Genomic DNA, 15714 nt, shown 5'->3' with positions numbered 1-15714 from the left:
GATTACGGTGACTTCAAGCCAACTTTATGTCCTCTTCATTTTGGTCTGTTAAGGAGGATGAAGAAACCCTTGGGCTAACCTCCCCTCTGGGTGTTAGTACCACTCCGAATCTCTAAAGCACTGGGTGCTCTAGACCCTTCCCAGTCATGCCTTGTGCGTTGGGGATCTCTAGGAGATTGCTGGAAGACAGACTGCAGATGATTTCCTTAAATCTTGAGCCAAGTGGTGAATTTTCCTCCCAGGTCCAGGGATTTGAGATCCGCCTCCCTTTACATTGGCAGGCCCTTTCACTCTGTGTAAAAGGGGCTAAAACAGGATGAGAATTTTACATCATTTTCTGAAAATGTGACCCTACATATGAGAAGCGGCATCTGCACTAGGAAGCTACACTTCAAACAGAGACTTGTATACGCCAGGAAGAACTCTCACATGCATCTACACCTTGTTTAACTTTCTCACATCACTTCCTGAACAGATTTGTTCTTACCCGATAATGAGAAAGCCCTGGTAGAGAGGGACTGAAGCGAAGTAAAACACTGAGGAGAAAACAGCCTAGGGAAGACAAGAAAAAATTCTCAGCCTCTAGAAACTGCATTACAAGTTAGACTCTATCCAAATGGGAAAACACTTGCAATAGGTATTCACCATTCACAAAATGAAGGCACAACTGTGGCCACACATTCTTACCGTGCCCTGCACGTGTGCTCTCAAACATACTGCACGGCTGAGTCAGCCATTCCTGCCTCCACATGGAAAGACCTAAATTGTTTTGGGTAAGGGATGTAGTGCACGCAGAGCAGCATGGCTGGTTGGCTGCTGCCAGGCAGATTAAGGTTGCAGTCCAGATATGTGTGGCTTGTCACAGGGCTGTCCAACTGGTGGCCTGCATGTGGCTCACAAGGGGTTCATTTGTGGCTCCAGGCTTCCACCGAGCTACCATCCTCCCCACAGGGGCGTTCCCTCCCTCCGCCTGCCCCAGGGAGCAGAGTGGCATACATGATATGGTGCGGTTGGGGAGCCTGCAGCTCCTGATTGGGAGGGAGGCAGAGGCTGTACTGTGCATCTGTGAGGTTCCTGTTCTGAAGAGATCACACAGGGAAGTACAGGGAAACCATCTTAATTAACAATAACTAACTACCCTTAACATTAAGCAGAACAGCAAGCAGCAAACAATGCAGTTTGGGCAGTGCCCTCTGCATACAGCGTATATAGAGACACTCAATACACAACACCCCTTCCCCAAGAATGTAGTCCTGTAAGTATTTGGGCCAGACAACAACCTGTTCTTGCGTGGCCCACTCCAGGGGTAGCAGACACTTCACTGGCCGCAGCAGTAGGCTCCTTTAGTTGTTCTAGAGCAGCTTCAGCAACTGGAAGTGGTAATGGGTCCAAACCAGCAGCTGATGGACTCGTCAGAACTGTTCCTACTAACTAACGGTGCAACACCCGGCGTTGCAGAGGTTGCACTGTCTAGTCAATGTGCCTGTGAAGTGTCTTTCCATCCGGAGCCTGGATCTTGTATGATACTGACTCTGTAGCTCCAAGGACAGATGCAGGCACACACTAAGGCCCAGTCATGTAGTTCTGGATGTTCACAGGTTCATCTGGTTCAAAGGTTCTTACAGGTGAAATATTCTGTTTCTTGAAGCACTAGATTTCTCACCTTGTCTGGTATTTGGCTACCATTTCTGGATGGAGCCACTCCAAATAAGTTTGTGGCTGGATCACTCATTAGTAGTTCTGCAGGACTATGACCTGTAGCAGTACACAGAGCTACACGCTGTGGTAGTAAGAAATTAGCTAACAGTTGGTTCTGTGCACCATCAACAATTTGCTTCAATGCATCTTTAGTACTTTGGACCATCCACTCAGCTTGACTATTTGATGATGCGCGAATGGTCCAGATATGGTGACGGAGAAGATTCCTCTCCATAAACTTCTTAGAGTTCTTCAGAAGTGAACTATGCAGTATTGTCAGGCAATGGTATCTAGCAGATCATGAGCTGCAAACAGCTGCTGTAAAACTAGTATTACAGTGTGTGACATCACTAGTGCAACAGAAATAACTTCCAACTGCTTTGAGAAAGAATCAACAACAATAACGAATATGTGGCCTTGGAAAGGGCCAGCAAAATCTATGTGCAGATGAGACCATAGGGTTCATTAACTAAGGTTGGTGCATAGCATGTAGCTTAGCATGGTTCACACCTCTTTTCTGCTCGCTCAATGTCAGCATCTAACTTTGGCCAACAAACATAACTTCTGGCAACTGCTTTCCTGTAACAATCCCTGGACATCCCGTGTGAAGAGCAGAGAACTTACGTTCGACCTGCACAGAGAATGACTACTCAGTTTCCCCATAGGAGGCATCCCATAAGGGCAGAAATTTCATGTTGACATGTAATGAATGGCTTGAATTCATCTGCAACCTTCGCTGAAGACCACCCCCTCTACACCAGGTTTAGTACCTGGGGTAAGAGTGGATCCTTAGCAGTCACATGAACCATGTCATCTGGCTGGAGAGGTGTTTTGGATGAGGATTCTAGCATCAGAACTTCAGTGAGAGGAACAATGAATTCAGGACAGGACAACGGCAAACGACTCAGAGCATCAGCATTTGCTGTCAACTTCCCAGAGTGGTAGTGAAATTTGCGGTCGTATGCATTTAAAAGTAAGGACCAACAAAGCATACATGGTGAAGTGATCTGGGGTGCTGGTCCAGTTTTGGTGAATAACCCTAGCAATTGTTTATGATTTGTTACAACTGTGAATTTGCAGCCATATATGCAATCCTGGAATTTCCTAACCTCAGCAGTGACTGCAAGAGCTTCCCTATCAATATGAACATAATTCATCTCAGTTTTATTTATAGTTCTGTTATATATAGTACATGAATAGTAGGCAATAGGAGTTTCGTGTCCATCACTCTGAAGGTGACTAAGGACAGCCCCCACTCCATATGATGAAGCACTTGCAAGTAAGCAAAAGTGGCTTCTCCATGTCATAATGGACTAGTGTGTTGTCAGACAGCAACTGCTTCACGTCATTGAAAGCCTTGTTGTGCAGTTTAGTCCATTTGCAGGTGGCATCTTTATCCAATAGACCAGTGGTGCTCAACCTTTTTGTCTGGCAGGCCAGATGGGCAGGGCCCAGGCTCTTCATGGGCTGGATCCAGCTGATGGTCCTGATCCAACACAGGGCGGTCGCAACAAGGCCCCAGCCAGCACTGGAGATATGGCATAATTACTTCTCACAGTCAGACAACTAATTCTGGCACGGACCCTACTCCCATGAGGACATCATCAAAATATGGCACTACTCCTTTAAGATCTGCATCTGGTTTACTGCTGGAATCTGGTATGGGTGGTTCTGTAGTACTTTATTACTGCAGTCAGCACATAATCTAATATCATTGTTTGGCTTCATGATAAGTGCAATGGAAGTGGTCCACATTGGATTTAAAAGTTGCTTCTAGGACACCTTGTTCCATAAATAGATCAATTTCTGCATCAGTTTTTGGACAAAGGGTGAAGGCAACATGATGAGGCTTCATACAGACTGGAGCCACAGTTGGAGCCAGCGTAAATGACATAAGCTGGCCCTTATATGCACCAAGCTATTCAAAGACTTTGCTGAAATCCCTTAGGACTTCATGAAGCTGTGAACTCCTTTTATTTTAATCCCAATGGTTCAAACCATTCTCCTCCTAGCAAACATCTTCTCCAGCCTTTGGCAATTATTAGATGGAGGATCCCTTGGCCCTGTCCACAGTGGATGTTGACATAGCGCACCCTGATTGCTTGTTTGGTACAATCTACAGGCTTGGCTTTACATGGCATAGTAGGTGGATGATTTCTAGGCTATGGTGAGTTGTACACCTGGCACTGGCCCACGATTCCTAGGTTTGCATTATTGTGGCCCATATTGTGTGCGGTGCAGCCCCCAGCCACTGAGAAGTTGAATAGCCCTGAAACTTTTCTTTAGTTATCTTTGCGCCTCCACAAATCTCACGTCAAACAGGTTGAATGGCAAAAGCAGAGAACTGAACATGGTGAATCTTTTGTAATAAGATGCCACAAAAATGAGGTTGGAATTTCATACAAAGCTTGTTGGCTTTGCTAAAATCATCCAACTGTCTTGAGGGACAGGTACTTAGGCAGGTATGTACAACACTGAAGAAAGTTTCACAGAACTTACTGATGGACACTCCAATTTGCAATGCCATTCAGATTAATTTCTGGTCAATGACAAAACTACCATAAGGGATTTGTTTCCATTTTCATGAAATGGATTAAGTCTTCAGCACTGAGCTAACCCACACATGGGTCTAGGCTTTAAACCAGGGGTGGGTAAAATGTGGCCCATGGGCCGGATGTGGCCCGCCAGGCCATTCTATCTGGCCCGGGGGGGGCCCTAAAAAATTTAGAAAATTAGTATTTATCTGCCCCGGCTGCCTGTCATGCAGCCCTTGATGGCTTGCCAGAACTCAGTATATGGCCCTCCGCCCAAAATAATTGCCCACCTCTGCTTTAAACTCTCTAGACAAGGGAGGATGCTTGCATTTTTCTGAAAAATCTTGTACGTTTAAAAGAGATGCATTTATCAGCCATATTACAGCTTGGAAAAAACTTCCAAAGAGCAACCTCATCTCTCAAATGTATCCAAGTATCTTTTACCTCAAGTCCACAACAGCTGCAAATACATAGTTGAGGACAGAATTTGGCTCATGCACTCTTAAGTTTCTTTAAATTCTCTCAGTCAAAGCTAACCTATTGTTTTTAATCAACTGGCAATGGTAATCTGGCTAGCTGAATATTACAGCTCTGCAGACATATTTAGTGCCTGAAAACTGGTGAAAACAATTTGATCACCAACAACCCAATTCTGGTTCCAATGAAATCCGTGCAAGTCAAATCCCGGGACTCTAGGAAGTGGCTGACCAGTGAGGTTTCTGGATGCTTCAGCTTCTGAGTCAGCTCCAGGGACTGAGCTTATTCTTGTCCCACTTCAGGACAGACTGAGCACCCCGTTCAGCAACTTGTCTCGCTTGAGACTTGTGAGCAATCCTACTTAGTTCAGCTGAGCTACTTGTGCTTTTTGTGACATACACACTCCAAGTCAGTTACTGAACAGGGTCAATTTCATAAATTCAATATTCTGCAGTATTTCTGTGAATGGCTTGGCTATTTTTGATGCAAACTTTCATGCCCAAAGGTAATTAAACTAACTGCAATCCTAGATGATGTTAAATTTAAGACAAATGGCTCCCCAATAATTATATTCTATACATGGAAAATTTACAATTTTTAAAAATGATTTTCCACATATAGAATCTATATATTTGAAGGTCATCTTAAATTTGTCCCCACCATTGCTACAATGGGGAAAGCAGTAGTGGGAGGGGGGGTGGGGAATGCAACAGGGGAGTCATCACCACTGCTTCTGGGCCAGCCAGGGGTCAGAACCAGTATGTACTCCATGCTTCAGGCTGGAGCCAGACCTGAAGCCACAACTTGGGGTAAGCAGTAGCTGTAGGAGGGGATGGGGAGGGAGTAGGGGGCAGACTGGCAGAGGGTAGATGCAGGGCAGTGGCTGTAGCTCTGACTCTGAGCCCAGGTAGGGGCCATATATAAAGCCAGAGGCCTGGCAGCCATCTATCCCCTCCACCCCACTTCCCACCCTCGCTATACTTAAATCCAAGACAAGGGACTTTCTTCACTATGTTCAATGGGGGGAAAAAATCTTGTCTTGGATTCAAGAAAACATGGTAGTATCTTGAAAATCCTGCTGCCTTTTGTCCAAAATCAGAAACACATTTACATGAAAGCAAGATACTTCTTGTAAAACAGCAATCCTGTTTTCACTAACATTCTCAAGGGAGCTGAGGCCAAAACGTGAAAAACTTCATTTTTTAACTTTGTGTGTGATAGGGGGTAGGGAGTGATACAAATATACAACGTACAAGCCAAAATGAAAAGTCCATGTACCTGCATTGTACTGATACACAAGCTCCTGTGGATCACAAATTGACTGAGAGCTGCAGATCTTTTGTAACTGTTTCTTCCATGCACCATAAGTAACCGGCCCAAGTGTTTAAACTGAGTGATAGAGAAATCTGCTGCCAGGGATGCTTGTTTTCCTTCCTTTGTACAAGATAAGTCAAAGAACATGAGATCACAAAATTACAGAAGATTAAGACATGCCATGTGTGTTAATACATCTCATACGGATGATTAAAAACAAAAACCCAGGCACAGCTGTAGAACTCAGAGGTCATTTAAGCATTAGGTAAGAAAAAGGCATTATCTTAGTATCTACAATTCTTCTTTCAATCCTCAACTTTCTCTCATGATCATTAAGCAAAGAATTAAAATATGAAGGTATTTTAAGAAGGTATTTGTCTTTGTTATTAAACCCAGAAACCAGATTGTGAATTTGGGTTCCCAGACTGCAAATTAAACTTTCTCTGAGTTTATCATATCACGTGCATTATAAAATTCTATATCGCTAACATATCTGCTACCAGGACAACAACCATTCAAATACGAGGATGTAGATGGAAAGGGTACCAAACTAGCCATGAGAGGGACTGTGATGCGTCTCCGTCATTATTAGCCCAACTACTGAATTTTAAATGTTCTGGATCAAAAGACTGCTTCAGGGAAAGGCTTCAACACAAGCTGTATTAGCTCTGAGGGATGTTTCATACTCACCTTTCCTTCAACCCCAACACCACAGTCAGCCTCCTGAATCATACTGACATCATTTCCTCCATCACCTGTAGGTTAAATCATGGAAACAAGGGCAAAGTTTAGAAAGAGTCACCTGCAACTGGTATTGAGCACAGCTGAATTCATAGATGTAAGGGCCAGAATGGATATCAACCACATGGAAAAGAAAAGTCAGCAGGGCTCCCCCAGTGTCAAAGGTGTAACAACACAGTTGGGTGCTCCACGGCAGCTCTGACATGGTGGCAGGTGGCAATTTCTGGCTGCTGTCATGCCATTGACACAATTGTGTGGCTTCAGCAGCAATGTTCCCTCATCCTCTTTCCCTCCCACTCCCCAAGTCGGTGTTGAGGGTGACTGCCCTGGCTGCCTCACCCTAGTTATGCTACTGCCCAATATGGGAAACTGAGTACCCAAATACCATAGACAGATGTCATAGATTTCCAGGAGTTTAAGGCTAGAAGTGACAATCAGATCAAATTCACCTCCTGTATAATGCAGGACACAGTGTTTCCTCCAAAGTACTGAACCAACATTAGTAGCCTGGCACAGTAGAGCTTCATGATGCTATTTTTCCCCCAGTTACAATTTGAATGCTTCATTTTGGAAGGTCATACCCCAATGTTTGTGAAGTTTAATTTCTGTACCTTTTTCTGTCCTGAAATTTTAGTACGAAAAGTTTCAGCTAACTCATTATTCTGCAAATACGTGGTTTTCATCTGCTACTTCTTATTACTACAGTAACTTACAAAGTGTCACTGGATGCTGTGCAACGTTCCCACTTGTTATAAATGAAACGGTTAAGTCATAAAGTAGAGGAACTGCCTTACCATGTTACACTAGATGTAGTTCAGCATCTGGTCTCAGCTACAGGCCAATATTTGATTTCACAGAAAGTGCAAGAATGCAGTGAACAACTGCGTGATAAAAAGTGAACTTCTTCCCTAACCTTAGCACTTAAGCACTTAAATTGTAACCTAAAACCTAAGATCATGCTAAACAAACAACCTGTATCTATGTAGCCATGAATGTTCTTATCCATATTCATCTTGTATGTGCGTAGAAAGATTCAGAAGCACAATACAAACCTGAAATATTTTTGCACAGTCCGTAATTAGTTTGTGGTGTTCATTTCAGTAAGTGTTGAAACCAAAAGCCTAATAGGATTCAGAAAAGGATACAATAGTTTCTAGTTTCTGATGACTCTTTCTACGCACATATGTTCATTTGCACAAATTCTCAAAAACTGAAGGGATAGTGGGCTTTTAAATGGATATCTGACATTGGGCATTTATTCAGCTGAACAGTTCAGAAAAAAGTATAGCTGATCTTTTCCTTGTTATGTGTACAGCACTGGCCTCATGGCCAGTACCAGAAAGAAATCTCTTATGGAGAACTATGGTTTTAAGTACTCAATTTATCAAAATTATTTCTAGGGAAAATGAAGCTAAGAACGAGACCACATCTCTGAGGCTGTGGTGAAGATGCCATTGGTTTCAGAGCTTCTCAAGTTCCCTACCTACTGCACAGGTCAGTTTGCCAGTTCTTTCTTGGAGCAAGCGCACAATCTGGGCCTTCTGCGTTGGGGCGCATCGGCAGCAGACCACTGCTGGACACTGACAAGCCAACTCCATAAACTCGTACTCGTAGTATTTCAGACACACCTGAACAGGAGAAAAAAAAAGTTTCAGAGAAGATTATGCTTCATATAGTTCTCCACATTGTGTCAAACGCATAGTATCCTTGGACCTTTATACAGCAGTCTGGTGCTTACCTCTAAGGAGTCACCAGAAATCACAAGCGCGCAGTCGTGCTTCCGACGGAACGCATTCAGCTCTAAGTGGGCTTCTCCACGGTTGGTCACCTGCAAATGAGCACAGCAGCTGAGTGAACACGTGGCTGGCAAGAACATAATTAAATAAAAAAAAAACCCTTCAACACTTATACAGAACTATTGGCATATCAATTAAGTTATCAACCAAACCAAAAAAATTAACAGAGTAAACTTAAGGCCTAAAACCTTAGGAAAGCAGCAAAGCATTATCTCAGGCATCACCAGTGACCTGCCCACTATCACTCTTCTCTTCGATGAGCTTATTTACTTCCTGGTATGCTGAATATTCAAGGCTCTTTGTGATGCCAAACCCAGAAGCTAATGTGACAGGGGAGGAAGAGACTTCACTATTTCATACGGCAGATGCAGGATCCCTGCCAGCTCCATATAAATCAACAGAGGAAGCTCTCCCACCAACTTCAGTGGGTGCAGGATTAGACTCACTGGAAGCACTGGGGCAGTTCTGTATCCTGCTTATACTAAATCATTGGCCAGGAATTCCTTGAATAGGACACAGAAGCAACGGATGGGATTCCAAGCTGGAAGTTAAAACAGGCCTATGAAGATGCCCCATTGTCTGCCTGTGGGCTGGATTTTGTCATTCTATTCCTTCTGAACCCCCTGAACAAGACTAGTGAGAAGGGTTAATATCAATCATAGTACACAGGTATGTGTTACCTACCAGTCTGAATATGTGAATATCCTGGGTCCTGGTTACCAAATGTGCATTCTTTGCTGTACATGTAGCTGTTTCTAGCTTATCCCCTGTCAGCATCCACACCTGAAATGCAAATATTCTTATTATACTTTAATAAAAGAAAACTCATCTTTGTAGGGATCTTTTAGGGAAAGTGGTGCTTGCTGCACGCATATACAAAAAGACCACCCATATATGGTAGATATCTTTTCATAAGGAAGGCCTGTTTACAAAGGACAGGAAAATCCTCATCTCACAAGGGAATGAAGGCATTTTTTTGTTTGTTTTTTTTGGGTGGCAGGGGGTGGGGTGGGGGGGTGGTGAGCTTCAATATGCAGCAGGTTACAAGATCTGCACAATAGTTTTCCACCTTCTGTTGCAAAACTCTGTTGCTACAACCTGAAAAACAAATTGATGAGGTGGACTCTGCAAAAATGCCCTCACCCCGACACATTTTTGTGCAGAAATCTCCAGCCCTTGCTGCAAATAAAGGCTGCAAGGCTCTGCCTGAAATGTGGATGATGCAACGGGGTGAGCTCATTGCTGATGTATGTGTCTGGAACAAACGAAACACAAAACGAAATGAACGGCATGTAGGAAAACAATTCAGCCACTAATAGAGGACATTAGAAGGCAGCGTCACCAACAGTAGTGACCTATATTTGCTGTACATTGACAGGGAATTTCTTTGCTAATGTATCTGTCTAGAGTATTAACCATTTATTTTATTTACATGAGGCTTTCCTCAATTAGACTTTATATTTTGGACTTCAAATATGGGATCAAACTTCTTAAAATTAAAAAAAAAAATTCACTTGTTTGTGTTGATCCTAAAATGAGTTTAAAGTGACTTTACTATAATTAGTAAGATAATGAAGTGGCTCCAGGATGAATTACAAAACTGCCTTTAATACTGGTTCTCTGCCGACATGTCGTATCTCAATAAACATTTCCAGTAAAATGACTACTGTGAATTGCAGCACTGTGTACGCATTCACTAACAGGGCTATCTATTCAGCATCTATCTAACCCAGTTAAAAGTAAAAAACAAACTTCTGGAGTAAATAGCCAAGACTAAATTTAGTTAAAAAAAAAAAAAAAAAAAAAATCAAAGTATTGCCATGGAAACTACTGGAACTGAATTCTGTTTGTGTGACCTATTCACTAACATGCACAAAATCATGTTATTTATCGAGACAGTGCCAAATTAAAAGCATTTACTGAAACCTCTCCAAGTTTTGGGGGTCCAAGTGAAAGGAACTTGAAATAGCCCTGCTTCTGTACAGATTAAGATTTAATCCCGTTTTCTTTTTAAAACAAAGCAGCTAGAACTGGAAACTTTTATTCAAGTCCCTCCTTGTAGCAGTCTAGGTGATAAGGGCCTAATTACCCTTGATTTCCATGTTGTACTCCCAAACCTAAGGACAAGGTTCTGGAGCAAACCAGAATTGTCTCCTTTTTTTGTCCATCTAGTACAAGATACTAGATTAAGGAGAGGGACAGACCCAGAAAGCAGAAAATAGGTATTTTGTGCCATTATTCTTTTGGTTCAGACTCCCTCTGGTGGTTATTTATAGACTTTAAGGATTTATGGTTGCATGCTTAAATCTCGCTGCATAAAATCCTACTAATGAGCAGGGATCTTAGTTTTCCTTGATAAAAAAATTGCAAATTCTCTGATAAAACCCCCAAAATCTATGGTTAAAATGAAAGGCTCCCCACAGACTGCTTGGCCCTGCTAGTTCCCCTCACTCTTCCTCCTATAGCACCCCCCAGCCCTGCCGGTGCCCCCCGCCCTGCTAGCCACAGCCCTTGCCCCCCTCAGCTGCCAGGGCTAGGAGGTGGTGGCTGCTGCAGTGGAGCGGAGCCTGGCAACCCCCCCTGCTGCAGGCTTGGCTAGGGGCGACCCACGCCCTGCAGATCTGTGCGTGGGGTAGGTACGCGCTGTGGGCTGATGACTTGGGCTCCTGTCCTGCTACCTTCCTGCAGGGCCTCTGCAGCCCAACAGGTGTGACCTGGTGCTGCAGGGTACAGCACGGTCACACAGGAAAGCTGCTTCCCACTGTAAGCCCCACACTGCCCTGGCGACGCGTCCCGTGTGCGCGTGGCAGCAATGAGGGGCACAACCCCACACTGTGAACCCTGCTGCTTCTGTGTGAGCAGGGGATGCATTACAAGGGCAGCACAGAACTGGCAGCGGCAACGAGTGTGGCCCTGCTGTCCCCTGCAGTGCTGGGTCACGCTCCCTGGGCTGGGGGAGGGCAACAGAGAGGGAGCCCAAGCCTGCAGTGGGGAGCCCGCCCCCATCCCATGCACAGATCTGGGGGGCATGGGTCCCTCCTGTCCCCCCAGGAGTGTGCACACCAATGGGGAGGCAGCCCTACCCGATCCACCCCCCAGACAAGCTGCCTGCAGCCCCATCCCACTGCTTGCCAGGGCCCTGCAGCTGTGCACTGCAGCCCTGGGCACCAAGCCCCATGCACTGCCTGGCTGGGCAGCAGCCCCAGCCCCACCCAATTCCCTCCCGTCCTTCTTAGGGGGGCCTCAATCCCTCCCTGCCCACTTACCTGCCGGAGCTGCTCTCCATCTGCCTGGCAGCAATGTGCAAGTACATGCACATGGTGCCCTCTGCCTGAGCACCCTCCCCCAGCTCCCTCCCAGCCCCCTGCACGTTGGAACTCTGCCAGCCTGCCGGGAGCTCTTTGAAAAACTGAAAAATCCATGGGTTTCTCTACTAAAATAAGAAATCCGCGTTTTCCTCCGGTAAAGGGGGAAATCCACATTTTACTCCATTTTTCCATGGGAAATGGAAAACCCAGATTCCTGCTAATGAGAATCTGGATGCCAGAAAACAAAGAGAATATTGCAGAATTAACTTTAACAGGTTTCTTGCTTCATGTAGTCATCTTAAAGTCTAGCAACTCCCTAAATGTTTCTCACATAAATTATATTTGACCTCTGTACTTGGCTTTTTTGTATATTAAATAAGTTGTTTTTCAATGTTTTCACAGTTTCTTGTAATCACAGTCATTGCTTGACACCTACAGGGCTTTACGTGTTTGCTGCACAAACTTACATTATGCAACACAGATGACTCACATTCTGAAGTCCTGTTGAATAGCCACTACACAGCAATATTAGATTATAAGGATTTTTCTGGACTGAACGTTACACAAAGAGTTGCTTGCTTTTGTCTGTAGACATTGTGGCAGGGAGAGAAATCAAACACCAGCTTGGATTTCAAGCACTGCCACCACTCACAAAATGTGCTGACATCAAGCTTCACTGAAGCTTAGAAATCATATATGGGTTATTATTTACAGGATAGTCTTATTTACTCCAAAAGTGCCTGCCTTTATCACCACTTGCACTGCCAGTCAAGCAAAAGTTCTGTACTCCACTTCTAGGTTAGCCAAACCTTAATGCCAGCATTTCTTAGGGTTTCCAGGGTGGGTCTGACATCTGTCTGAAGCTGATCCTCCACTCCAGTCAGACACAGAAGCTCCATCTCCATTTCCAGGCTCTCAATCACTGTGGCCACCTTCAATGAGCGATCATGCACACTTAGTTTTGCCTGGACATAGCGTGCCTGAGGACAACACAAGATAAAAATGGCCACTGCAACTCGAAGCAAGAGCGTTTACATGTTTGAGGAACACAGAATTTAATGGGCTATAAACTCATAATTATCTATCATCTTGGGAGGCCTCTCAATGGTACCCTTTATAGACATGTAATGCTAAAATAGGTCTTTCCTAGGAGCTCCCATAACTTTGCACGCTTGTAAATTTATTGCATGCATCTGGCACTATGATGCAGTTACCAGACATATATATGCACACAAACAGCTTTCCCTACATTCACAAAATTTGCAAGTGTCAATTCAGGTGGAAACTTCATACAGACTACAGGTCTAAACTGTCACTTTACCGAGTTATGAACAAATGTAAAAGGGTCCCAAACAATTCAACCTTCTTTAGGGTTTTGCTTGGTTGGGGCAGATTGGTCAGTCAGCTAATTCATCTAGGGTCATAGCTAACAAATCCACAAAGAACAACCTCAAGCTCCCACGCTGGACACTTCAAATACCCATAGGTTTGTCAATGTCAGAATACAAAATTAAAAATGTAGAAATGTCAATACAAGTTTTTCAACAAATATGAGCTTCACTCAGCAGCATCAATCATTTGTTGTGTTAAATGTCAATGACAACAACCTATAGGGCAGAAATTCTGGGCGTTAGCTCCTGTGAGATCAATGCCTAGAAGGGAAACTTTATGTGGATTGCTGATACTCAATAAATAGGATCAGCTGATTAAGACTGCAAGATAGATAGGATGGTGATTGTGACATAAGGAAGGTGGAGATGAGAACATATTAAAATGAGAACTCTGGACATCACTAAGTGACGTTTTAAGAAAAACTTACTTCAAAATCTTGGTACTGCTCCTCAGTCAGGGACTTCTTGGCTACAACAAGAACCCTCAGGCCTTCCCTTGCCATGTTACCACACTGGAAAGAAGTTTCACATTGTAAACAATCAACTGTACCATAATTGCACTAGGTTTCAGAAACTGAAATAAGATATTTTGTTATTAGAGCATAATCTTCTCAGCTGTATGATTCAACTGAATCAATAACATTGGATCAAGTGCATCATAACTTTTTTCTGTAATCTGTACAAGCAATCTGGTATGATGATCCTCTTACAGAGGTATCCAACTAACATAAGCAACTCCACTGATCTCACATTTCCCAAGGGCTAAGTACAGACAGTTAAAAAGCCTGCAGCTGAACTGGTTCAATCTTTCCAGGTTTGTCTTAGCTGTATAGACTGAACTGATAAGCAAGTGAACAGACATCCACTTTTGATTCTAGAAATGCAGCCACATGCCTGCAGGGGCCCAGATCAGGAGCCAGGGTGTGCTAGAGCACGCCTCCCTGCTCCACTGGAGCAGACAGCTGGGCCAAAAGGCTAGCTCGCCTACCATACGGGGCGGGGGGAGGTTTGTGGGAGAGGTACAAAGCATCCTGGGATGCTGGGAGACTGAGTTAACTTGAAGCTGGAGGGGATCTGTGACAGAAGTTCAATAAACTGATTTAACCTAAATCAGTTAAGCCTGATACTACATCCATTCAGGTTTATCTTAAACTAGTTTTGGCTATTTCGAAAGTTGTTTATGTGCACTGAACTTCTGTTGTACTACAGATTTGAACCTGTTTCTAATCACGTATTTTGGTTTACGTGTAATTTCTGTCCCTAGCCAGTTAAATGAAAAGCAAGCCCAGTAATTCCACAAGAGATACTGCTTTATTCTTATATGCAGCAAGCAAAGAACCCCCCCCACCAAGAATAGTTTGAATTCTATAGCTGAGTTTGTGTCACCATCAAAATGAGAAAGACCCATCTAAGCCAGGTAGAGACAGACTGAAGATCAAAATGTGATTTTTCTAAAATAGCTTAAAATAAAGCCAAGTACGGAATCAGACTAAGAATAAAGCCTACAAGAATCAGGAATTACTAAAGAAAGAAACCTGGACCAATTTAGACAAACATCCATTCTGGTTATGAGACTTATCCTGGATTAAAAGAGGCAGAATTCACTACTTGGCTTCTATTTAGATATAATTATTGTTGTGTCTGCCATCTCTGGCTGAAGGATAATTCAAACAATGTGACAAAATGGACACAGGAAAAAAGAACATTACTTTAAGAGCTGCCAGAGTCTGCTACATTAGAATAACGTAAGAGGCATCACCACGTGTCATTTTGCTTGCAAAGTCCTTTATATCCAAGTAAGACAGTACTTAGTACCTCTTCCTCCAGCCAGTCGTTGTATTGCACGATGCCTGCCATAACTACATCCGCTCCCTTCATATAGAAAGTGATTTCTCCTGTTGACTCATCCTGAAAAAAGCAAAACAAAATAGGCAGAGACCTTGGATTTGTAATGTTTCCATGGCTCCAGGACTGTTGCTTACAAGTTGTTCTTCAAACCAGTCGATTACAGTCCCATTGTCAACAAGCAGAGAGCAAATACTTCATAGAAGAATTATCTGCTTTCTGGTTAGCAGGTGATCTTGGCTCAAAATGAGGGTGGGGTTGACTTTACACCATACTACATGGCAGACCGTCTCCCTCTTCCTAAACAGTTGTGGCTTTAACATAGCTGTTAAATCAGTACGTTTGCTTTCAGCATGGAAATCAACACGGTCATTTACATTTCACTGGGAAAATTACGTAAGTAAATAACTACACAGAATTTCATAGAGTAAATTCAAATGCATGCTACCTTTCCTAGCATAGTATTATCAAGAATAAGCAAAATTAAAACTCATGCTTGCCACAGAACATGGGCTGCTGCCTTCCATAGATGATACCTTACAGTTTTGATGAAATAAGCTGTTGCCTACAAAAGCTTATGCCTTTGTGAATGAGTTAGTCGCTAAGTCAC

General features: G+C 43.5%; 1 protein-coding gene across 1 annotated transcript in view; it reads right to left on the bottom strand.

The window, feature by feature from the left end:
• ATP9A (ATPase phospholipid transporting 9A (putative)) overlaps window positions 1–15714 on the bottom strand; it is a 127543-nt gene that overhangs the window by 10810 nt on the left and 101019 nt on the right. The window contains exons 16-24 of the mRNA XM_019509770.1: window positions 15075–15167; window positions 13688–13771; window positions 12678–12848; window positions 9245–9343; window positions 8503–8592; window positions 8248–8392; window positions 6714–6778; window positions 5988–6143; window positions 488–552 (exon numbers count right to left, since the gene is read on the bottom strand). Of these exons, the coding sequence (XP_019365315.1) occupies window positions 488–552; window positions 5988–6143; window positions 6714–6778; window positions 8248–8392; window positions 8503–8592; window positions 9245–9343; window positions 12678–12848; window positions 13688–13771; window positions 15075–15167 (968 nt within the window). The remainder of the gene's footprint in view (window positions 1–487; window positions 553–5987; window positions 6144–6713; window positions 6779–8247; window positions 8393–8502; window positions 8593–9244; window positions 9344–12677; window positions 12849–13687; window positions 13772–15074; window positions 15168–15714) is intronic.

The sequence above is a fragment of the Gavialis gangeticus genome, unplaced genomic scaffold, assembly GCF_001723915.1.
Source record: "Gavialis gangeticus isolate Ggan-Ray unplaced genomic scaffold, GavGan_comp1, whole genome shotgun sequence".
In the NCBI taxonomy this organism is placed as follows: Eukaryota; Metazoa; Chordata; order Crocodylia; family Gavialidae; genus Gavialis; species Gavialis gangeticus.
Note: the sequence above shows the minus strand (reverse complement) of the source record. Positions and strands in the feature narration are given on the sequence as shown.